Source organism: Leucoraja erinacea, chromosome 12 (assembly GCF_028641065.1).
Source record: "Leucoraja erinacea ecotype New England chromosome 12, Leri_hhj_1, whole genome shotgun sequence".
NCBI classification, from domain to species: Eukaryota; Metazoa; Chordata; class Chondrichthyes; order Rajiformes; family Rajidae; genus Leucoraja; species Leucoraja erinaceus.
The window spans coordinates 13,375,405-13,397,481 of NC_073388.1; the positions used below are offsets into that span (position 1 = coordinate 13,375,405).

At 44.3% G+C, this 22,077-nt stretch overlaps 2 protein-coding genes across 6 annotated transcripts in view; both read left to right on the forward strand.

Moving 5' to 3' along the window:
- LOC129702074 (nucleolar protein dao-5-like) overlaps positions 1 to 14,958 on the forward strand; it is a 50,742-nt gene extending 35,784 nt beyond the window's left edge. For 4 of the 5 annotated variants that reach the window (XM_055643616.1, XM_055643613.1, XM_055643614.1 and 1 more), the window contains 6 exons: positions 2,292 to 2,394; positions 4,041 to 4,122; positions 6,879 to 7,157; positions 8,453 to 8,671; positions 10,820 to 11,065; positions 13,066 to 14,958. In XM_055643616.1, the coding sequence (XP_055499591.1) occupies positions 2,292 to 2,394; positions 4,041 to 4,122; positions 6,879 to 7,157; positions 8,453 to 8,671; positions 10,820 to 11,065; positions 13,066 to 14,738 (2,602 nt within the window). In that variant the 3' untranslated portion in view covers positions 14,739 to 14,958. The remainder of the gene's footprint in view (positions 1 to 2,291; positions 2,395 to 4,040; positions 4,123 to 6,878; positions 7,158 to 8,452; positions 8,672 to 10,819; positions 11,066 to 13,065) is intronic. The other variant, XM_055643618.1, reaches the window with a different exon arrangement.
- A 3,620-nt stretch (positions 14,959 to 18,578) lies between these two features.
- Positions 18,579 to 22,077, forward strand: part of LOC129702075 (synaptotagmin-like protein 2) — a 29,248-nt gene continuing 25,749 nt past the window's right edge. Inside the window, exons 1-2 of the mRNA XM_055643619.1 lie at positions 18,579 to 18,727; positions 21,684 to 21,793. Of these exons, the coding sequence (XP_055499594.1) occupies positions 21,722 to 21,793 (72 nt within the window). The 5' untranslated portion in view covers positions 18,579 to 18,727; positions 21,684 to 21,721. The remainder of the gene's footprint in view (positions 18,728 to 21,683; positions 21,794 to 22,077) is intronic.

Sequence of the window (22,077 nt, forward strand, 5' to 3'; positions counted from 1 at the left end):
TCCATTGTACTAGCAAGCACCAGCGGTTATCATAGTCCATTTTATAGCTTCTATTAAATATGTACCTTTTTTGAGGATCCTGATAAATTTCTGTTGATCGCTAACATTTGTGTCATGTGCTGTTCCATTGATGGACAATTCCTGCTGAGCTAAAGGGAGCGAAGGTAATTTTACCAACACAGGCTGTTCATAGCACTCCTTTCTTGAAAATCAAAAATTCAAATATTAAAATAATATATACGGTACAGTCAAAAACAAAACAGAACCCACTACCTTTATACACAATAAAAGATTAACTCTTAATCAACGGTCTTACACTCCTTGTCAAGGATACAGTCAACCCCCTCCCCCAGCGGTCCTGGAAATCCCCCAAGGCGCCCGTGGACAGCGTATAGTCCCTCTCTAACACCAGCCGGGCGCGGACATAACCCCGGATCATAGCACTCCTTGGTACACATGCACAGCCTTGATAACACGGCCTCTGTCAATATTTAAGGGCAATTATCACAGCTAGCTTCTCGTGACGCAATTTAAAAGCCAATAAGCTTGTTTTCCTTGAGTCAATTACCAGTTATTTGGTTTCGCCCAGTTTTCTACCTACATGTTGACCTTCTGCAGAACCCAGAGCTCCTTTGTTAGGTTTCCCTTAATAATGGGGAACTTTCAAGTTTTTTTTTTTTTAAGTAGCTATTTTTTATTTTGTGCTCTTTACGTTTAGAAAGGAATTTAAAGGGGAAGAAACTTTGGGTGTCGGCACTCTTTTGTCAAAACCTGGGAAAGGATGTGTTCCTTTGCAGGAATATTTTTGGAACCTAATTTGGTTTTAAAGAATTGTCAATTTAAGAAATACTGGGGAGCTTGAGAACAAAATAAGACCTCTTTCTACGCTTCTACAATAAGGTGATTTAATGCTTCAGGAGGTTCCTGGTTGTAGGGGAAGCGAGCATTGAGTAACAGTAAGTGCCATTACAGCACAGGAACAGGACCTTCGGCCCACAATAACCATGCCAAACATGATGCCGTTAAATTAATCTCCTTTGCCTGCACGTGATCCCCAACCCTCCATCTCCAGCATGTCTGCGTGCCTATCTAAAAGCCTCGTCAATGTCATTCTCGTATCTGCTTCCACCACCACCCCTGGCAGCGCGTTCCAGGCACCCACAGCACCTTGTTTTACCCTGCACATCCTTATATAACTATAACACTCTGATCGTGTGTGTGTGTGTCTGTCTGTCTGTCTGTGTGTCTGTGTGTGTGTGTGTGTGTGTGTCTGTCTGTCTGTGTGTGTGTGTGTGTGTTTGTGTGTGTGTGTGTGTGTGTGTCTGTCTGTCTGTGTGTGTGTGTCTCTGTGTGTGTGTGTGTGTGTGTGTGTGTGTGCGTGTGTGTGTGTGTGTGTGTGTGTGTGATCACATCTATTTGAACAAACGGCGCGCTGACGGGAACATTTTTACAAATTCCGGTAGAGACTTACCCCCTGGAGTCAAAAATCGGTTTACCTGAAAATGTCCTGCTTTATTTCTTGAGTAATTAATACAAATGTTCACAAATCCGATCCAACTTTCTATTCAAAACGCCTGTTTTTGTTGTTTTTTTTTTTTTTTTTTCTGATGACGTGACAATGGATCTTCCTGCCGTCTGCTCGCGCTGCGACTGACGTCACCTCCCACCCCTCCTTCCTCCCCCCATTGTTCAAAAGTCACCCTGCCCCTCCTCTCTCTCCCCCCCCCCTCTCCCCCCCTCCTCTCTCCCCCCCTCTCTCTCCCTCCCCCCTCTCTCCCCCCCCCTCTCCCTCCCCCCCTCTCCCCCCCCCCCCTCTCTCCCCCCCCTCTCCCCTCCCCCCCCCCTCCTCTCACCCCCCCTCCCTCTCTCCCCCCCCTCTCTCTCCCCCCCTCTCTCTCCCCCCCTCTCTCTCCCCCCCTCTCTCCCTCCCACCCCCTCTCTCCCCCTCTCTCTCTCCCTCCCCTCCCCTCTCCTCTCTCCCCCTCTCTCGCCCCCTCTCTCCCCCATCTCTCCCTCCCCCTCTCTCCCCCCCCCCCCCCCTCTCTCCCCTCCCTCCTCCCCCTCCCTCTCCCCCTCTCTCCCCCTCCCCTCTCTCTCCCCCTCTCTCCCCGTCCTCTCCCCTCCCTCCTCCTCTCTCTCTCCCCCCCCCCTCCCCCCCATCCCTCTCACCCCCCTCTCCCTCTCCCCCCCTCTCTCTCCCCCCCTATTTACCCAATCTATGTCTCTCATAATTGTATATACCACATCACCACATAAGGGATAAATATATGCGTTTGTTTATTTTTTATTAGCGTTTCAACTGAGGAAACAACTGAAGAATCTCCAGGGGAGGGAGAAAAAATCACAGCAAAACAACAAATTAAACCATGGTCAACATTCCACCAAGAAGCTCAGGTAAATATGATGTTGCTGGTGTGTAATGATTCAGCAGTGTAATTTGCAAATGATCTTCCATTCTAATAGCAAACTTGCATAGATATCACTATTTTTGATTTTCCCTTTCTCCTCCCAAAGACTAAGACTTTGCCTCCATCACAGTGAGGATGTGCTTGGTGAACTCACTGTGGTGGGTGTTTAATTTGTGTTTATTGTATGTTTTGTTATTATTGATTCTGTGTATGACTGCAGGCAACATAATTTCGTTCAGACCGAAAGGTCTGAATGACAATAAAGGATCTATCTATCTATCTATCTATCTATCTATCTATCTATCTATCTTCCCTGTTCCCCATCCGGACTCGCACCTATATCTCCCCTCCCCTTCACCTTAATTCCTAACTTTGACTTCACAATTCTGAACTCTTCAATCCTTTTTTCATCTCTAGGTTTTGTCTGACCATCTGCTTATCAAACCCCTCCCCTGCCTGTGTTCACCATGTTATCTGCCCCTCCTCTAATTCCAGCTTTCTTCCCTCTACCTGATGATCAGTCTGAAGCAGGTTCCTGACCCAAAATATCATCTATTCATGTTCCCCGGGGCTGCTGCCTAACCCACTGAGTTACTGCAACACATTGTGTTGTTTTTTGGAAATCTGCAGTTCCTTGCATTTGCCAGGGAAATGGATCAATTGTGGTACCCAGACCATTGCTTCATCACCCAGGGACGTAACTCTTTCAGTCTGTTACTTTTGTAGTAATTCAAATGGCTGCTCCTTATATCAATAGTTCAGAATTTTCAGAATCCAAGGAGAAACCATGGATATGGAATAAAATGACCTCTTATGGAATTTACGTGAAAAAAAAGCAAATTAAAAAAGAAATGTCAACATTCATTTCTGCACAGATGATGCAGCTTTGCATTACAAAAATAGTCATACAGTCCTGTTTCCAAATACACAACTCCTCTTCCTTGTCATGTGGGTTATGTGTGCATCATAGCAAAATGATTTGAGTATAGGAGCAGGGAGGTTCTACTGCAGTTGTACAGGGTCTTGGTGAGACCACACCTGGAGTATTGCGTACAGTTTTGGTCTCCAAATCTGAGGAAGGACATTATTGCCATAGAGGGAGTGCAGAGACGGTTCACCAGACTGATTCCTGGGATGTCAGGACTGTCTTATGAAGAAAGACTGGATAGACTTGGTTTATATACGCTCTAGAATTTAGGAGATTGAGAGGGGATCTTATAGAAACTTACAAAATTCTTAAGGGGTTGGAAGATTGCTCCCGATGTTGGGGAAGTCCAGGACAAGGGGTCACAGCTTAAGGATAAGGGGGAAATCCTTTAAAACTGAGATGAGGAACTTTTTTCACACAGAGAGTGGTGAATCTCTGGAACTCTCTGCCACAGAGGGTAGTCGAGGCCAGTTCATTGAGATATTTCATATTTAAGAGGGAGTTAGATGTGGCCCTTGTGGCTAAGGGGATCAGAGGGTATGGAGAGAAGGCAGGTACGGGATACTGAGTTGGATAATCAGCCATGATCATATTGAATGGCGGTGCAGGCTCGAAGGGCCGAATGGCCTAATCCTGCACCTAATTTCTATGTATACTGTAACGTGGAGCCTGAATTTGACGCTTGTTTTCTCTTTGTTCCATAGAGCACGTCACAAAGCAATACTTCGGAAAGCAGCAGCGATGATTCAAGTACTATACAAGTTACCCCCGAAACACTCAAAAAGGGTAGATATGTATATTGTGAAGGACAGTATATTGTATGTGTAGGTTAATTCACACCAGAGAGTCCTGCCAGTCGCATTACCCATGATGTGTGCAGTTACGTATAATTTATAGCAGAGAAATTGGTCATTGAGTCCAACTGTTCTACCACACCACTTATGCCATCCAACAAGGCTCCACTTTCTCCCCTTCATCCAGCCATATTACCCACACCGGCCAACATGTCCAAGCTAAACTAGTCCCACCTGCCCGCGTCTGGTCCATATCCCTCTAAACTTTTCCTATCCACGTACCTGTCTAACTGTTTCTTGAATGCTGGAATAGTCCCTGCTTCAACCACCTCCTCTGGCAGCTTGTTCCATACACCCACCGCCCTTTGTGTGAAAACGTTGCCCCCCAGATTCCTATTAAATCTTTTACCCTTCACCTTAATCCTATGTTCTCCGGTCCTCAATTCACCTACTCTGGCCAATAGTATCTTGCTTTCCATTAAATGCCTATTCATGCAGAAAGAATTCAAATCTAATGGTTGGACAACTTTGTTTGGCATTGTATAATAGAAGCGTCAGAGCAGTCTTTACAGATGCAGATTAATTGCTTATCCGTTCATTCTGCTATCAGATTTCCTATAGATTCATGTTGCTTTGGGATACATCAAGGTTGAAACTATATAGTTGCTGCTTCACTGACGGCTGTATAATGGTAACTAATAAGGCAATATATAAGGTAACTAATAAGGCCATATATACATCAGAATATTGAGGCTTCTACATGAAGGCATGTCAGTCACAGTGCTCAGCAACTGCGGCTCTGAGTCCGAGCCCTTCACTGTGGAAACGGGGGTCAAATGGGGAGGCATCATCACACCCACCCTGTTTGTCATCTTCATTGCTGCCATACTTCACCTTATTGGTGAAGAGCTGCCACAGGGAATCTCAATCCTCTACAGAACTGATGGTGGGCTCTTCAAACTTAACAGGTTGAAGGCCAAGAGCAAAGTCAGTAACACCGCCATCATGGTGCTTCAGTACGCGGACGACTGCACCATTGTAACACATTCTGCAGAAGACCTCCAGGGCATCCTGAATGCCTTTGCCAAGGCATACAGAGCCATGGGCCTTGAGTTGGATGATCAGCCATGAACATATTGAATGGCGGTGCAGGCTAGAAGGGCTGAATGGCCTACTCCTGCACCTATTTTCTATGTTTTTATGTTTCTAGCCTTAAATATCAAGAAGACCCAGGTCCTACATCAACCTTTACCCAACCAGCCGTCTACCCAGCCCACTATGAAAGTGGACGAAACCACACTTCCCCCAACCTTGGCAGCATTCTTCCCTCAATTGCTCAAAGCTGACATAGACTCTAAGGTCAACCATCGCCTCAGTTGTGCCAGTGGAGCCTACGCCAGACTCAGGAAAAGAGTCTTTGAAGACCGAGACCTAAAGGCTCAAACAAAAGAGCCGTTGTCCTCTCCACCATGTTGTATGGAGCCGACTTATGGACCACCTACAGCTGGCACCTGAGAGTCCTGGAACAATACCATTAGAAGATCCTTACGAAAGTTTCTGAGGATTAGCTGGGATAGATCTATCCAATTACGGGGCACAAATGGGTAATTTTCTCAGTTTTATGCTCAGATAGTTAGAGTTAGCATCAGGCATTTCAGTTAAAGGATTGCACAGATGGAAGGGTGAGCTTTACAATGTTGTCTGATATGATTTATTTCTACTGGGATCATCGCCGCATCCGATGCCTGGCACACGTTTGACCTGCGCGCTTTTTGATTTACGCGAGGTGCCAAAGGTGATTTGTGGTCAGCGGGGAAGTGATCGTGCTTCCCACTGATGTTAAATAAACTCCCCACAAAGATCGAGGAATGTCTGCGGTGAGGCCTTCCTCTTTTTAACGTCTGTTGGAGCCAGTCGTTGCTTAACCCTTGCAGTTGTGATGCCACCAAACAGGCTGGGTGGCCAATCGCAACAACTGTCACAATTGACTGCCTGCCAGAAAGAAAGCAAGAAGCCCAACAAATCAGGCAGCATCTATACAGAGGGAGATTGAGATCATGTTATAGGTTACTGCTCCATCAAAATGGGCTCTATGGTTAATGTATGGATTCATTATTGAAGGATTCATTCTCTACCCCTCATTCTGCCAGTGTTTTTTTAACTAGTAAATTATGTGATTCAGTGATTCTTCCTCCTCCCTGTTCTGCGTTCCTTTTGCTTCCTCACCAAATGCAATCAACCTAGCCTGAACTCCCCTTCAGAATTGATCCACATGTGTTTGGTTTTGCCATCTGATTTGTCCCTTGGGATCAATTGAATCTTGTTAGATGTGAGTTTAAAGAGGTAGGAATCAAGGAAAATTGAATGGAATTGAGAAAACACTAACAGAATAGTGTAAGGAAATAGGCAACGTTTCGGGCCGAAACCCTTCTTCCGAAACGTTGCCTATTTCCTTCGCTCCATAGATGCTGCTGCACCCGCTGAGTTTCTCCAGCTTGTTTGTGTACCTTCGATTCTCCAGCATCTGCAGTTCCTTCTTAAACAGAATAGTGTATAGGGGCAAGGTGTTCCACCTTACATGAATATTGTTCCATTATAATCATATTGGGTAACTCTTTAAATGTGGATTGATTAAGACAATGAAGAGCCTTTTTGGCAATCTGAACGTGACCTATTTTAAATCAAGGTCACGTCACCTCATCTTGGGATAAATCTTTTAAGTTTTGATAACTTTTCGAAATGTTGCAGGCCAGCAAAGAGATTTCGCAGAACCTAATGTCTCCGCTACGATATCTGAGCCTATTTCTGAAAGGCAGAGGCAAAACAAGACTATAAGTGTTCAGCATCCACAAATCTACCGGTCACGCAGCAGTTCGGACATCTCCACCCAATTACCGATAAAATCCACTTCCAATGTTTCTCGAATACCAAGGAGAATCAATTCTGTGGGTACTTCAGAAGAGTTGTGCAGAACTGGGGAACCAGCATCTCCAAATGGCAATACCTTAGAGCAGGCCCACTTAAGTGGTGAGTAGCTATAAGTGTTACTTTGAGCTACTCCATAATTACTGAATCCATAGCACAGTCTACTGATGTATCCATTGCTTCAAACTTTAATAAATTGAATTACTTCACAAAATAAATTAAGCAACACTAATCAATCCAAATAATATGCTATAAATTATCATTAATTTTGAGTGGGCTTAATCTGCATGTGTATCTTGGTGCCTTTCTGATGTAGAATTAGTTATAGCTCCAGTTCAGATACTGAAACTTTGCTGTTATGGATTTATTGATGGATAGTAAAACCATTTCTGACCAGAATGTTTTTAAAAGTGGACACCTTGAACTTGAGTGAGCAAGGATGGGGCCCACACTAGAGAGACCGACCAAGATGGATGCACCTTTACTGGAGGCGCAGTCACGGGAAGAACGTCAAATTCTGTACAGACAGCACCCGTAGTCGGGTTCGAACCTGGGTCTCTGGTGCCGCAAACGCTGTATGGCAGCAACTCTACTGCTGCACCACCAAGTGGCGAATGCCTCACAGCACTGAAATAAACGGCAAAATGTTATCTAATTTCTTGTCCAAAGTCCTCCATTGCACAGAACATCTCCTCATCTTCATTGCATCTATATCCAATTCACCCCCCCCCCCCCCCCCCCCCTTTCCTTCTTTCTTAAAAACTTTACTGCTTTTGGTAAAAGTTTTTTCGCTGTATAAATTCTCGTATCTAATTCACAGCCACCCCAATAGTTGGTCTCTATTAACTCTGGTTCCAGTTCTCTGACAGCTCACCCCTCTGATCTCTAACCATTGCCCAAGATCCAGCTACAGTCTTTGAGAATGCCTTTCAGTTGTGTCAATAAATTTTGCAGAAACAGTCCCACGATCAAGTCTGGGGTTAGTGCACCACACAATGCCATTTGGCACACACGTGCTCCCGATACCTCAGGATGAAACTGGAACCAGAGTGGTACTAAAATGACCAAGCACACTAAATGGCCCAAGGCACTTTACAACTCTCTCAGCACATCTTCCCAGGAGCTTAGTGCAAGGGGTCGGGGAGAGAACGTGGAAATTATAGAAATGAAAAGCAACTGCATATCTTGGTAGTGCTCCACTCCTATAATATGGAGAAAATAAAACTGAGTCCGAAATTTTGCATTCGAACTACTTCTGATATTTTTCCAAAATATCTGGGGGATTTATTGCCTCTTGAAAAAAAATTATTTAAAATTAGAATGTATGTTCTGGGAATCTGAGACTGTTTTACAAGTGGACTGCTGGTTGGATTGAGTTACTGATTTCCCTATCACAGGTCATGACGGGACTCCTACAGATTCCAGGCCAGCCAAACCAGTCAGAGTTCACACCCAGCCTGGCGTGACCCAAGCCAACCTGCGTACTAATGAGAGCAGGGGCCCGGCCTCCGCTTCAGTAGGTAGCAACACCCGGATTCCCAGAGCGCAGAACCATTTAGAGTTCACAGAAGAAGCGCGGAAGGTTCCAGAAGAATCGGAACACAGTGACCTGAACGGTGAGTGTCTTTCTAGTTCTGATATCTTTCTAGCACTCGAAGTTCCCGAGCATGTGTTTTATTGCCAATTTTTGAGGCAGGAGACTTGAATCATTGAGTCATACAGCATGGAAACAGGCCCTTCGGCCCATGCCGACCAAGATGTCCCATCTAAGCTAGTTCCATTTACCCGCTTTTGGCCCATATTCCTCTACCATTCCTATTCATGCACCTGTCCAAGTATCTTTTAAATGTATTGTACCTGCCTCAACTACTTCCTCTGGCAGCTCATCCTCTGTGTGAGAAAGTTTCCCCTCAAGTTCCTATTAAATCTTTCCCCTTAAATCTATACCCCCAACTTCTTGATTCCATTACCCTGGGAAAAAAGACTGTATGAATTCACCCTATTTATTCCCCTCTTTGTTTGATATTCCTCTATTTGATCAGCTCTCAGACTGTTGCACTCCAAGGAATAAAGTCCCAGCCTGCTCAACCCTATAGCCAGGGCCTTGAGTTCTGGCAATATGGTTGCCATCTGTCCCGTATTAGCCGGGACATCCTGTACGGGACTGCCCTTGTCCCGTATTTGACTGCCACTACTAGGGTCGAGGGGACTGTCGGGTTGGAGCGCAGCGCCCGGCCCCGTCTCACCCGTCCCGACGTAGTGCAGCCCATGGAGTGCAGCAGCAGCGCCTCACCCGTGGCCCCGTCAGTCATCAACCGGCCAGCTGTCTGACCTTGCTTACCGCTGACACCACCACCCCTCCTTCTCATGGCCGATCATCGGTTCGTGAGTTGGATGGGGTGCCGGACTTTGCGCACAATGTCGCGTGCCTGGGCCAAAACCCCTCAGCTGGCCAACCGACTGGGCTTTGTGTGCGGTCCAGCACCCGGGCCAACTCATCATTCACCCAACCACGGCCGAGTCGGTCAACGAATTGCCATAGGGAATTTGTCCCGTATTTTGACCTTATTTGGGAGTGAGAAAGTTTGCAACCCTGCCTGGCAACATCCCTGTAAATCTTTTCTGTGCCCTTTCCAGCTTAATTTCCTGTAGCATGATGACCAACACTGAAGACTATAATCCAAGTGTGGCCTCACCTCACCTCTCACCATTTCGATATGCGTTTATTGTCCATCCATTGCTTTACTCAAACAGTGGGTAGCACGGTGGCACAGCGGTAGAGCTGATGCATTACAGCTTTAGAGACTGCGTTCGATCCTGACTACGGGTGCTGTGTATAGGGAGTTTGGACGTTCTCCCCGCGACCTGCGTGGGTTTTCTCCGGGTACTACGGTTTCCTTCCACACTCCAAAGACATACAGGTTTGCAGGCTAATTGGCTTGGTAAAATTGTAAATTGTCCCCAGTGTGTAGGGTAGCTTTAGTGTGCTGGGATTGTTGGTCCGCTCGGACTCGATGGGCCGAAGGGCCTGTTTCCACGTTCTATCTCTAAACCAAAAAAGGTGATGCAGTGGAATCACGTGTTCTTACCTGAAAATCTATAAATCAGCCCTCTACAGCAAAGGTTTGGTCTGTCTAATCCCCAGACCCCGTGTTTTGGAAAGGCCACAGTTGAGCTGCCCCATGGTTCTTCTATCCCCCCTCTTGACTGCTTCTGACTCTCTGGTTTTCACTTCTTCTGAGACTCGTGCCACGTCATTGAGTGAATTGAAGCAGATGAGAAGGAATCTCTTTAGTTAGAGGATGGTGAATCGCTGGAATTCATTGCCACAGACGGCTGGAGAGACTGTCAATAGATATTCGTAAAGCAGAGATAGATTCTTGATTAGCACGGGTGTCGGGGGTTATGGGGAGATGGCAGGAGAATGGGATTAGGAGGGAGAGATAGATCAGTCATGATTGAATGGAACAGTAGACTTGATGGGCCGAATGACCTGATTCTGCTCCTATCTCTTATGACCTTATGCGTTTGCCATCTTGCGTTCCTGCTAAGACTGGTATGATTCACCAACTAGTATTGAGGTAGATCTTTTCAGTTGAAGTTGAGAGGAGACGTTTCCATTCTAAGCTGGATACAATTCAACTGTCGAATCAATCAGATCCGTGGTTCAGTACTGAAAGTTAAATTGCATTGAATATATTGCACATTCTGTGAACTGAGAAGGTTTTGGTGGAAGCTAATGGAATATCATATTTTTGTTGCAGGGCTAGGACATTTTGCCGCCACCACTGTACCGTCTCCAGTGCTGGAGAATGTCCTGGACAATCAGAAACCAAAGAAGCCTGTGGCGGTCCGTTATAAAGGCGCACCAACCTACCAGATCTCAGCAACTGCTGACAAAAAGAAAATGGGTTCCTCGAATGCTACCCACATTCCAAAACGGAAAAACCGATGGAAGGAAAGTGAAAATGTATCTGCTGAGAAACTGGAAGATCTTGCTCCTGAGCCAGGTAATGTGTGATCATAAGGCCATACGTGATAGGAGTCGAATTAGGCCATTCAGCCCATCAAGTCTACTCCGCCATTCAATCATGGATGATCTATCTCTCTCCTAACCCCATTCTCATGCCTTCATAACCTCTGATAACCCCATAACCTCTGACACCTGTACTAATCAAGAATGCTTGTAACTATTTAAGATGTATTTATCTTTTGCTGTGCGGCCATCAGTGGCAAGGATAACCTTTATCCCCCATCTTTAATTGGCTTTGGGATGTTAGTGATGAGCCACCATCTTGAACTGATGCCATTCTCTTAATGAAGATCCATCCATAGTGCTAGTGGATGGGTATAGAATAAATAGGCGTACCAGAATGGAGATGAGGAGGAATTTCTTTAGCCAGAGGGTGGTGAATCTGTGGAATTCATTGCCACAGACGGATGAAGAGACCAAGTCATTGGGTATTTTTAAAGCAGAGATAATGCTCTTCATTAGTAAGGGCATCAAAGGTTCCAGGGAGAAGGCAGGAGAATTGGGTTGAGAGGGAAAATTAGAATACAGACTTGATGGGCCAAATGGCCTAATTCTGCTCCTATGTCTTTTAGTCATAGTATCCTGGGATTTAGAAACACTAATGATGAAAAAAGGGTGATACATTCCAACTAAGACGTTTTTTTTGCCTCAAAGTGCAAAAGGCACCCGGTGGGCTGAAGGGCCTGTTTCCACAGTATCTCTAAACTAAACTCTGCAATCGATAGTGCCCCCATGGGTCTACGATCCTCTTCATTGATGATAAAGGTCACAGGTTTGTTGGATGATGTTGGAGTAATGTGGTGGAGTAACTTTGGTGGTAGAGATAGATCCCAGGTTTAGGAGGTGGTGTTGGCTGGTATAGTAACTGCAGTGCATGTTGTAGATAGTTTTGATTATATTGTCATGTATTACGAGGCACAGTGAAAAGCTTGTTTGGGTGGCACAGTAGAGTGACATAGGGGTGGTGTAGGGGTATGGTTGCTGCCTTGCAGTGCCAGAGAGCCGGGTTCGATCCTGATTATGGGTGCTATCTGTACGGAGTTTGTATGTTCTCCTAGTGACCATGTGGGTTTTCTCTGGGGGCTGCGGTTTCTTCCCACACTCCAAAGGTGTACAGGTTTGTAGGTTAATTGGCTTTGGTAAATTGTAAAATTGTCCCTGGGGTGTAGGATGGTGCTAGTGTATGGGGTGATCAATGGTGGACACAAACTCAGTGGACCAAAGGAGCTGTATTGCTAAAGTCTAAAGCAAAGCTTTTGTTTGTGTGCTATCCAGTCAAAGAATGATGACATGATTACAATCAAGCTGTCCATCGTGCATAGATAAAGGATAAAGGATACAACATTTACTGCTAGATAAAGTCTGATTAAAGATAGTCCAAAGGTCTCCTTTGAGATGGATGAGAGGTCAGGATCGCACTCTAGCTGATGAAGGCTTGCACTGCAACTTCTGTACGCCAGTGGGGGGGAGGGAATTAATGCTTTGGATAGTTGGTGAAGTACGTAGTTCTGGGTGATGTTAAGCTTCTCGAGTGCTGTCGGAGCTGCACTAAGTGGAGTAGGTGGGTGGAAAGGCTTTATAGTGACCGATCCTGAGGCATTGCTGCAGGACTATTGGTCTCTAACCTGCATGGGTAAGGGTTTAAAAAACGCAAATGTCTTTTGAGAAATAGCTGACCATTCTTTATCTGATTATACAGAAAATACATATGTCAACATCATTTCTTTCACACAGCCCGACGTCTTCCTCTAGGGAAATACCCAAAGATAGAATGTGAAACTTTGCTTTGATTTGAAGCAGGGCCAGATTTCTGGGAATTCTACAACAGTCGAGTGTTGAAATAAACCAATAGCTACTATAATATGTTGGCTTTATCATTAGCTCAGTTCACTTTAGTATAACCTTGCCCCTCCCCCCCCCCCCCCCCCCCCCCAGTGATTGGATTTGTCATTAATTGAACCTTGTTTTCTTATGCAGTTGGTTTGCAACGACTCCCTGAAGCCATTGCTAGCGAAGACCTCCAGCCACTTGAAAGACTGGATCTATCACCAACATCGCGGATTCCAAGACTTAAAAATACTTCAGAAACAGCAGGTGAAAATTCAAAAGCATCTAGTGAAGAACTGAAGCAATCAAGTAAAGAGTTCCCAGGTAAGAACAGACCTGATAGAATAACTGACCAAGGAAAGGCTGCCTTCCAACCTGCTACCAGAATAGCTAAATATCAGTCAACGTCCTCAGATGACGAGGGAGAGAAAGGTCTTAGTCCAGGTACCATGTTCACCATAAGTGCCTTAAGCAATAAGCATCCTGAAGAGGAAGCACTCACTGATCCCAGCCATTTTAAAAACCTGAAGCATTTTTGGGAAAAAGGAGTTGACTCCAGTAACGGAAACAATGATACTTCCAAAATTCCGTTCAGAAAGGTTAGATCACCAGATCACAGGAGCAGCCCGACCAAAATGAAACTCTCCACAGAGGTTGAATCAGAGTCCGATGTGCCTAGCAGGGAAAGTCCCCCAACTGGCATCCCTTCTAAGTTGGAGCGAGGGGGAAACCTGTCAGGTCCTTCTACCTCTGAGGAAGATGAAACAATTGTGCCGTTGGCTAGGACCAGCAAGTTGGCTCCAATTCCCACTCCGAGAATCAGTACAGCGATCAAACTGAAGAAGAATGATGCCTCGGGGACTAACTGGGATAAAGACCCAGAAGCAAATGTGCCCGTGGTTGCTAAAGCATCCGAAACAATTGTCCAAAGAACTCACAGCAGTGATGATCAGTCAAAAGATTCCGTTGTCCTGGAATCCACAGGACAGGCAAGACCCACAGCCACAAGGTTGTCCAGCAACTCCAGTTTGGACGAATCTTTGCCCATCGCGAAAAATAATCAAAGCGCTTCTCTTGATGTGATGGAGAAACCCGTGGAAGAGGAGTTTCTCCCAGTGAAAGAGAACGCAAGAAAGGAGATGCACGAAAAGCTAATGAAGTTGGCAGCTGAGGCAGCCTTGTGTGACCCAGCACCCATGATGCTGCCCACTGCGATACATGCCGATGTGGACATTTGCAAGGAGAGCCCGGGACCTTCTGACAGTAGTCACAAGCACGAGATCAGGACCTCCTTGGAAGGTGGCACAATAAACCTCCAAGAAGAATGCCCTGCTTCTCCAAAGGAAAAAGTCGAGGAAGCCACAACAAACGTTGTGTCCAGCACGCCCATGTTAGAACCAGACACGGTCCCGGTAGGGGATGAATGGGTCAGCAGTTCTCCAACAAGCCAGGTGGAAGACCTGGTGAATCGCTCAGCAGATATAGAGATAACTGAATGTGAGGCTGTCAGGAACTTTGATAAGCGCATGATGCCGGGACTTGTAAATGAAGAATCAACAACACACTGTAAGAAAGCGCGTTCTGGAGATGTGGAAGTGCAAGCATTGCCTACGGAAGAACTCCAATGCCCAGCCAATTTTCTCCCCATTGTGAATAAGAAGCCTCTCGGCCTCAGTGATACACACAACGATGATGACCCAGCATTCAACGCAGCAAACAGAAATCAGGAGAAGGACTCTTCAAATGTCGTTCATTGTGTGGATGATTCGGAGAGTAACAATGATTTTCAGACGATAGAATCAGGTTTGATTTTTCATATTTAGTTGCCTATTTCTCCTCAAAGGTTTAATATAAAAAAATCCTGCTGCATAATTGCTACTAATTAACACACTATGAAATTTAACATAATGCTCTAAAATTCGTGTATGCATTCTCAAACAAAAAGTGTGCTTTGTTGCCATTTGCAAACCAATACTAATTGTTTTTCCTGCTTGCTTGTCCATATCAGCTCTGAATTGTAAAAAAAAGTTCATATTTAATTATGTGAAAACCGATTTGATTAAACAAAACCTAACCTGTAAATTGGGAAGGAGTGAGGAAGGAGCAAAGAAACATTAGTCTCGGTATAAAGAATTGACAGAAAATGTTAAGAAATGTTTTTCTTTTGGGGGAAGATATTTCTTAACTTTAAATTTGAATCGAGTTAGCAAAAACAGATTGTCCACCAAGGCAAAGCACGTCAGTTTTAAAACTTCAATGATTCAAATCAATGATACTTTTTGAGTGATTTGGTTGGATTCTTGATGCATCAGATTTTTGTTTTTGAGGTTTATTCGGCTTAAAGAATTCCCTGTTCAAGTTTTGAACAAATCAGGACTGTGATGTACAAATACCTAGAACAAAATGTGCTTTTGCTAACATGCTGTAAACAAACGTAGGAATTAGCAAGAAATGTGAGTGATTTGGAGTTGGATTTTACTCTCCCCTTCCCAATTTCTGCTCCTTTTAAGGGTTTTCTTAAGGCCCTCTATAAGTTATGCTTACAGCCAAGGTTAAGAGGACAAATTAATTTGCATGCTGTAAAATCCCACAGTGGGTGATAAGATTAAAAATCTGACTTGGTGGCAATGGTGTGCAATTGATTTTGGCCAAGGCAGTGGAAATCTTTGTGGTCCATTTCTAAATAGTGCAATTGATTCTTCAACTTCAACGCAAGTGGGGAAAATGGGAACAAGGTTAAAATCTCACCTGAACAATGATCCATCCGTCTGTTAGTGCAGCATTTATTTTGCATCAAGGTATGCAAAAGTGTAAAGTTGGTAGCTGTGTTTACCTACGTGAAAATAATTATTAGATTTAAACTATTAATGAGTTCAAATGAGTTCACAATCTATTGCCGGTCATAATATTGCTTTATCTTGCACTGAACGTTATTCCCTTTATCATGTTTCTATACACTGTGGATGGCTCGATTGTAAGCATGTTTTGTCTTTCTGCTGACTGGTTATCATGCAATAAAAGCTTTTACTGCACCTCAGTATATGTGACAATATACTAAACTCAGTGCAACATGTCTGGAACGAAATAGAAAGCATAGTAACTCATGTTTGTGTGCTAAAGGCTACTGGGTGGACAAAGAAACAGTGCTTGGCTCGCCAAACTCTTGTTCACAAGGCGGTTGAGAAAGCTCATGGATTCTTGGAATAGCTACATAAGGCAGGAGTACCATCCTTTCCTTGATACATGTACAAGGCTGAGTTCAAGATTCTGCATCCAGTTTTCATTTTCCCACACAGTGTGGGGTGGAGTGGAGGGGGATTGATATAAAGGCATTGAAAGTGTTTCTAAGATGTCAGTTTGGTTGATGTGTATGTTAATGCACCGTGGCTTTCCGAGCAGACTTGCGCAACTTAACCGGTTTAGTTGGAGAAGCACAAACTAAGATTACGACCCTTTTAAAATAATGAAATGACTAAATCATGTAAATGTGGATAGTTTATTACAGATGTGGGTAAGAGAGAGCAATTAAGTGTAAATTATGAAAACAGAGAAGTAGATTCTGGTGCAGTTGATCTGTGAATTTGGAACCATGATCGGTGGAAAAATAAGCACAGAAAATCCGAATAGTTAAAGTTGATGGGGATGTGGATTAACATATAATGAGCATTTGACGACCATGGTCTCTACACGCCGGGGTTTAGAAAGATGAGGGTGGACCTATTTGAAACTTACCAAATAGTGAAGGGCCTGGATAGAGTGGATGAGGAGAGGATGTTTCTACTAGTGGGAGAATCTAGGTCATAGTCTCAGAATTAAAGGACATTATTTTAGGAAGGAGATTAAGAGGATTTTTTTTTAGTCAGAAGGTGTGAAGCTGTGGAATTCTTTGCCACAGAAGGCTGTGGAGGCCGTCAATGGATATATTTAAGGCAGAGATAGATAGATTCTTGATTAGTATGGATGTCAACGGCTATGGGGAGAAGGCAGGAGAATGGGGTTAGGAGAGAAAGATAGATAAGCCTCAATTTAATGGCGGAGTAGACTTGATGGGTTGAATGGCCTAATTCTGCTCCTATCCATTATGAACTTCTGAAGTCTCATGAGATGTTTTGAACTGAAATGCGGTGAGTCGGTGAGTTGATAATGCAACCACTCTCCTCTTTTGAAGCATTGTTGACCATTGTTTTGGACAGAGGAATTATTCATAGATTTCCCTAATTTGGCTTGAAGATCTATTCTGGTATTTCACCTTTGTCAGCACAATGTGCATGTGTTTGATAAAAAGTTTCTGGACAGTAGTTATTGTTCGTGTACCCTGCCTGGGAAAGACTTATTCTATTCCCTTTGTTTCTGCTTGCCTTTTTCTTCTTTCCTGCAGTTGTGGCCCCTAATGCAACCATGTAAAAACAAAAATATGTGCAGTTTTTCTGATTCTATTTCAACTTCAAAAGTGCAACAAATACTTTCTGTGGAGACCATGCCATCAATGAGATGGACTGACCCGTGGAAGATGCAAAGTGTGAGAAGTTTTTAAAAGGGTGGACAATGGGGATTTTGAATTGAAATGTCAGGTCCAGTGGGCCTGGGCGCAAGTGCTTCACTAAGTGATCAACCCATCTGCGCTGGGTTTTTCCAAGGTATCAAGGGCCACAGTGTGAACACAGGATGCAACCTGCTAGATAGGAAGAAATGCTAACGAATTGCAAATAGCTGCAAAGTGTATGTTTTGGACCCATTTGGTGGGAAGGGAAGGGAAGGGGTAAAGTGGAAGGTGTTGCACCTTGTGCGGCTGCACTGGAAAGTACCATGCAATTGGGGGGAGAGTCGATGGGGCCAGAAATGTAGACGAGGGAGTCCTGAAGACAGTGCTCTCAATGGAACTCTGAAGCAGAAGCGGAGATGAAATGCTCTCTGTACAAGTACTACCTGGCCTAACTGAGTATTTTGAACCAATTTCCCGGGCGACACAGTGGCGCAGCTGGTAGAACGGCTGCCTCAAAGCACCAGAGACCAGCGTTCAAATGAAATGAAATGAAATGAAATACGTTTATTGTCATTGCACAACAGCTGTACAACAAAATTCCATTGCATCTCCTTCGGTGTGTACATAGAAGACACAGGATAAAAGATTTAAAAAGAACACAACACAACAGCCATTGACTCACATATACACAAGATCAGTAAAGAAAAAAATAAATAGGTATTAAAATATTTTAAAGAATATTTCGCATTATCTTGCACCCCGAATTATATTGTGCTTCCCCCAGTGTTCTCTGTTTGAGTTAAGTTCTTTTATCGCACATGGGTAGAAACTATTTTTTAGCCTTCAGAGACCTGAATCGCCTCCCAGAGGGTAGCAGAGTGAAAAGGTGGTTGGCAGGGTGGGATGTGTCCTGCTTGATGTTTGTGGCCCAGCGCAAGCATCGGGCCCTGTAAATGTCATCCAGGGAAATCTAACCTTGGGTGACGTCTTTGGGTTCTCCCTGTGGCCGTGTGGGTTTCCTGCAGGTGCTCCGGTTTCCTTCCAAGGACGTGCGGGTTTGTAGGTAGATTAGCCTCTGTAAACTGTCCTGCATGTGTAGGGAATGGAACCAATAGTGGGATAACATAGAACTCATGTGATGGTCGGCATGGATTATTGATCGATGCTGTATCTTTCAATCAATTCCTGTAATAGGAGGGTATTACATTTGCCTTAACGCATCTGCCAACTCGGTGAATGTACTCACAAACTGGCTGAACTCAATTCATTATTCTCTTTCAGGGGAAACGATCGCTTCCTCGGTGCATGAGCACGAAACAAAAGGCGATGGTGAGAGATTAGAGTATGAAAACCTTTACCTGTACAAGAGTTCTGTGTATGTCTTACTTCTAATTCTGTTGCACACTGCAGTGGTTTTCTCTCGGTTGAACCTGAAAATGGCATCTGAGATGTGCTCCGTTTCCTTCACTGCAGGAAGTCGTTCAGAACCACCCTCTAAATAATGTTTAGGAATAATACAAGATAACACCTCAAAACAATAATTATTTTTTTTCCTGATATGAACAGAACAATAGACATTTTGGTTGCAGTCTATTTAATCTAATGTTATAAATTTCATAACAGTAAATCATTGCGGGTTTGGCAGCATTCCAAAGCCGGTGGGGTTTTTTTCTCTCTTCGATTCATCTTTACTGGGCTTGCGTTTTATTTGAACTGGGTTCATATGAAGATATAATTCTCAATTTCACAGATCATTGGTGAGTCTGTAAAGATTTGGAACCATTCCCAGCATGTTTCAGACTTGGGATTGTGTCTGTCTGCATCTCAAGTGGACTGGATTGTCTGAGGCCCAATTCACTGCATTTGGGCACGACCCGTTTAACAATGTACCCTGTTAACTAGCACTGAGCTCTGCCAAAATGAAGGCAACGTTTCTGTACGCTGTACTTAGTTTTCAGTCTCCAGATCTAGAAATACCAGCTGCTGACTGGATGGTCAGCATTCTTCCACTTCCTTTTCCAAACTCTCGACCTGATGACCTTTAACCCAACATTATGTTTGTACAAACGGCATTGTAAGGCAAACAATGGACGTTCCCTCTATCCCAGAACAGGCCTTGTTGTGAGAATTACACCCATAAGGGACCTAATTCAACTGTGTAATGAATCTTTAAAATCTAACTCAGGCAGTAATCCAATCACAATATTTCACCGTGTCCAAGCTTTGACTGTTAATTTTAACAGTGCGTGCTCTGTTTTCTATGGTATCTCCCTTTTGACTCCTCATTGAATAAAAAAAAACCTCCGTGTGTGTGTGTGTGTGTGTGTGTGTGTGTGTGTGTGTGTGTGTGTGTGTGTGTGTGTGTGTGTGTGTGTGTGTGTGTGTGTGTGTGTGTGTGTGTGTGTGTGTGTGTGTGTGTGTGTGTGTGTGTGTGTGTGTGTGTGTGTGTGTGTGTGTGTGTGTGTGTGTGTGTGTGTGTGTGTGTGTGTGTGTGTGTGTGTGTGTGTGTGTGTGTGTGTTAATTGGCAATGTGAATTTTCCCTGGAGTAAAAGGCGGTAAGAGAATTAGAGGAGAGCTAATTGCTATTATATGGATAGGATAGGTTTAGAAGGATATATATGGGTCAAGCATGGACAGGTGGGAATAGTATAGATGGGGCATGTTGGTCGGTGTGGGCAAGTTGGTCGGTGTGGGCATGTTGGTCGACCTGGACAGATTGGGCAGTAGGAACTGTTTCCATGCTGCTTGACTCTATGATGCTAAACATTTTGAAGAAACATTAACTTTATGCAAAGCATGGATGGAGAACAGCTGGAAGAACACGGTGACACAGCAGGTAGATTTGCAGCCATACAGCGCCAGAGACCCGGGTTCGATCCTGACTATGGGTGCTGTCTATGGAGTTTGTACATTCTTGGCTACTGCGCGGGTTTTCTCCGGGTTTCCTCCCACACTCCAAAGACGTGTGGGTTTGGAGATTAATTGGCTTCAGTAAAATTGTAAATTGTCCCAATAGTGTGTAGGATAGTGTTATTGTGCAGGGATTGTTGGTCGGCACGGACTCGGTGGGCCAAAGGGCCTGTTTCCATGCTGCATCTCTAAACTAAAACTAAACTCAGCGGGTCAGAGAGCATCTGTGGAGAGAAATGAACATTTGATATTACATCTGGGCTGGAAGGTCTACTTCAGAAATTCAGAGTGAGTTTCGGCATACTGTATTACCTATTGCATTTTGCTATATTCCAATGTTTGGAGTCAGTATGAATGTAGTTAAAGTACATAATAGTCTTTATTAATTAACTTGCAATGATGCCGAATTATCAAACACATTTTAAATGCTTAAATTGTTTTATATTAGCTGGTGATGTCCAGTTCGGCAATTGTCCAAAGAAAACCACTGAATCTGGCAGTGGAAATGGATTGTAGAATTAGGTGTTTTTATTGTGCCTTCAGAGTAGAGAAGCATTTAGCATCAGTGTAGGTGGTCAGTGACATGGGCAATGACCTGACCTGGAGAACATGGATAGGTGACGTTTCGAGTCGGGACCCTGAAGAAAGGTCCTGTCCTGAAACGACACCGGGCGGCCACGGTGGCGCAGCGGTAGAGTCGCTGCCTTACAGCGAATGCAGTGCTGGAGACCCGGGTTCGATCCCGACCACGGGTTCTGTCTGTACGGAGTTTGTACGTTCTCCCCGTGACCTGCGTGGGTTTTCTCCGAGATCTTCAGTTTCATCCCACACTCCAAAGATGTACAGGGTTGTAGGTTAATTGGCTTGATAAATGTAAACATTGTCCCTAGTGGGTGTAGGATGGTGTTAATGTGCGGGGATCGCTGGTGGGCGTGGTGGGCCTGAAGGGCCTGTTTCCGCACTGTATCTCTAAACTAAACTATCCACATTCTCCAGAGATGCTGCCTGACCTGTTGCGTCACTCCAACACTTTGTAAACTTTAGTTTCTAAACTAGCATCGGCAGTTCCTCGTTTCGACACAGTGACTGACCTGTTTGATTCAGCTCCCTTACACCATTATTTATGATCTCAGAAAGTTAGTTGAACCCTCCCCCTGCTCTCTTAATCTTGGCATTGTGATTCTTACAGGTAATATTTGCTAGGCGTGGGTAATATTGGGTATTAAGCCAAGTCTTGGCCTTGTCCAAACCGGTTCTTTGTCGTTATAATGTTTTGTGCAAGATGTAGGCAAAGCATATCATTATGCTAAGTGTCCTTGGTTGATGTCTAAACAGATTTAGTATTTTAATGCCAATATTAATTCTTTTCCCCAGGCAGTGACCAGTCATCGGCTGATGATAAGTCATCTGTAATGAGGTCTCCAGGATTGGAGAACCTCAGAGTGAAGGAACTGAGCAAGTCTGTCCCAATGCTGATATCTGAGGTATGAAACATCAACGTGAATAGAATAACATGAGTTGAAGTACGTGCTGGGGCATAACTGAATGAATGGAATTAAGGACATTTTTAATTTTGAGAACTATTTTAAACCCAACATTCATATGTTATTTCCGCTGTGAAGCAATTCTGCTTCAGATCTCATTTTCAATCAACACTGATTTGCTCATGACACAATATAACAAGGTGTCCAGTTATGTGTTAAGACGATTGTTTGGATGTCAAACGCATCTTGTTAATTCAGTGGGGTTTTCATTGATGCACTGGCTA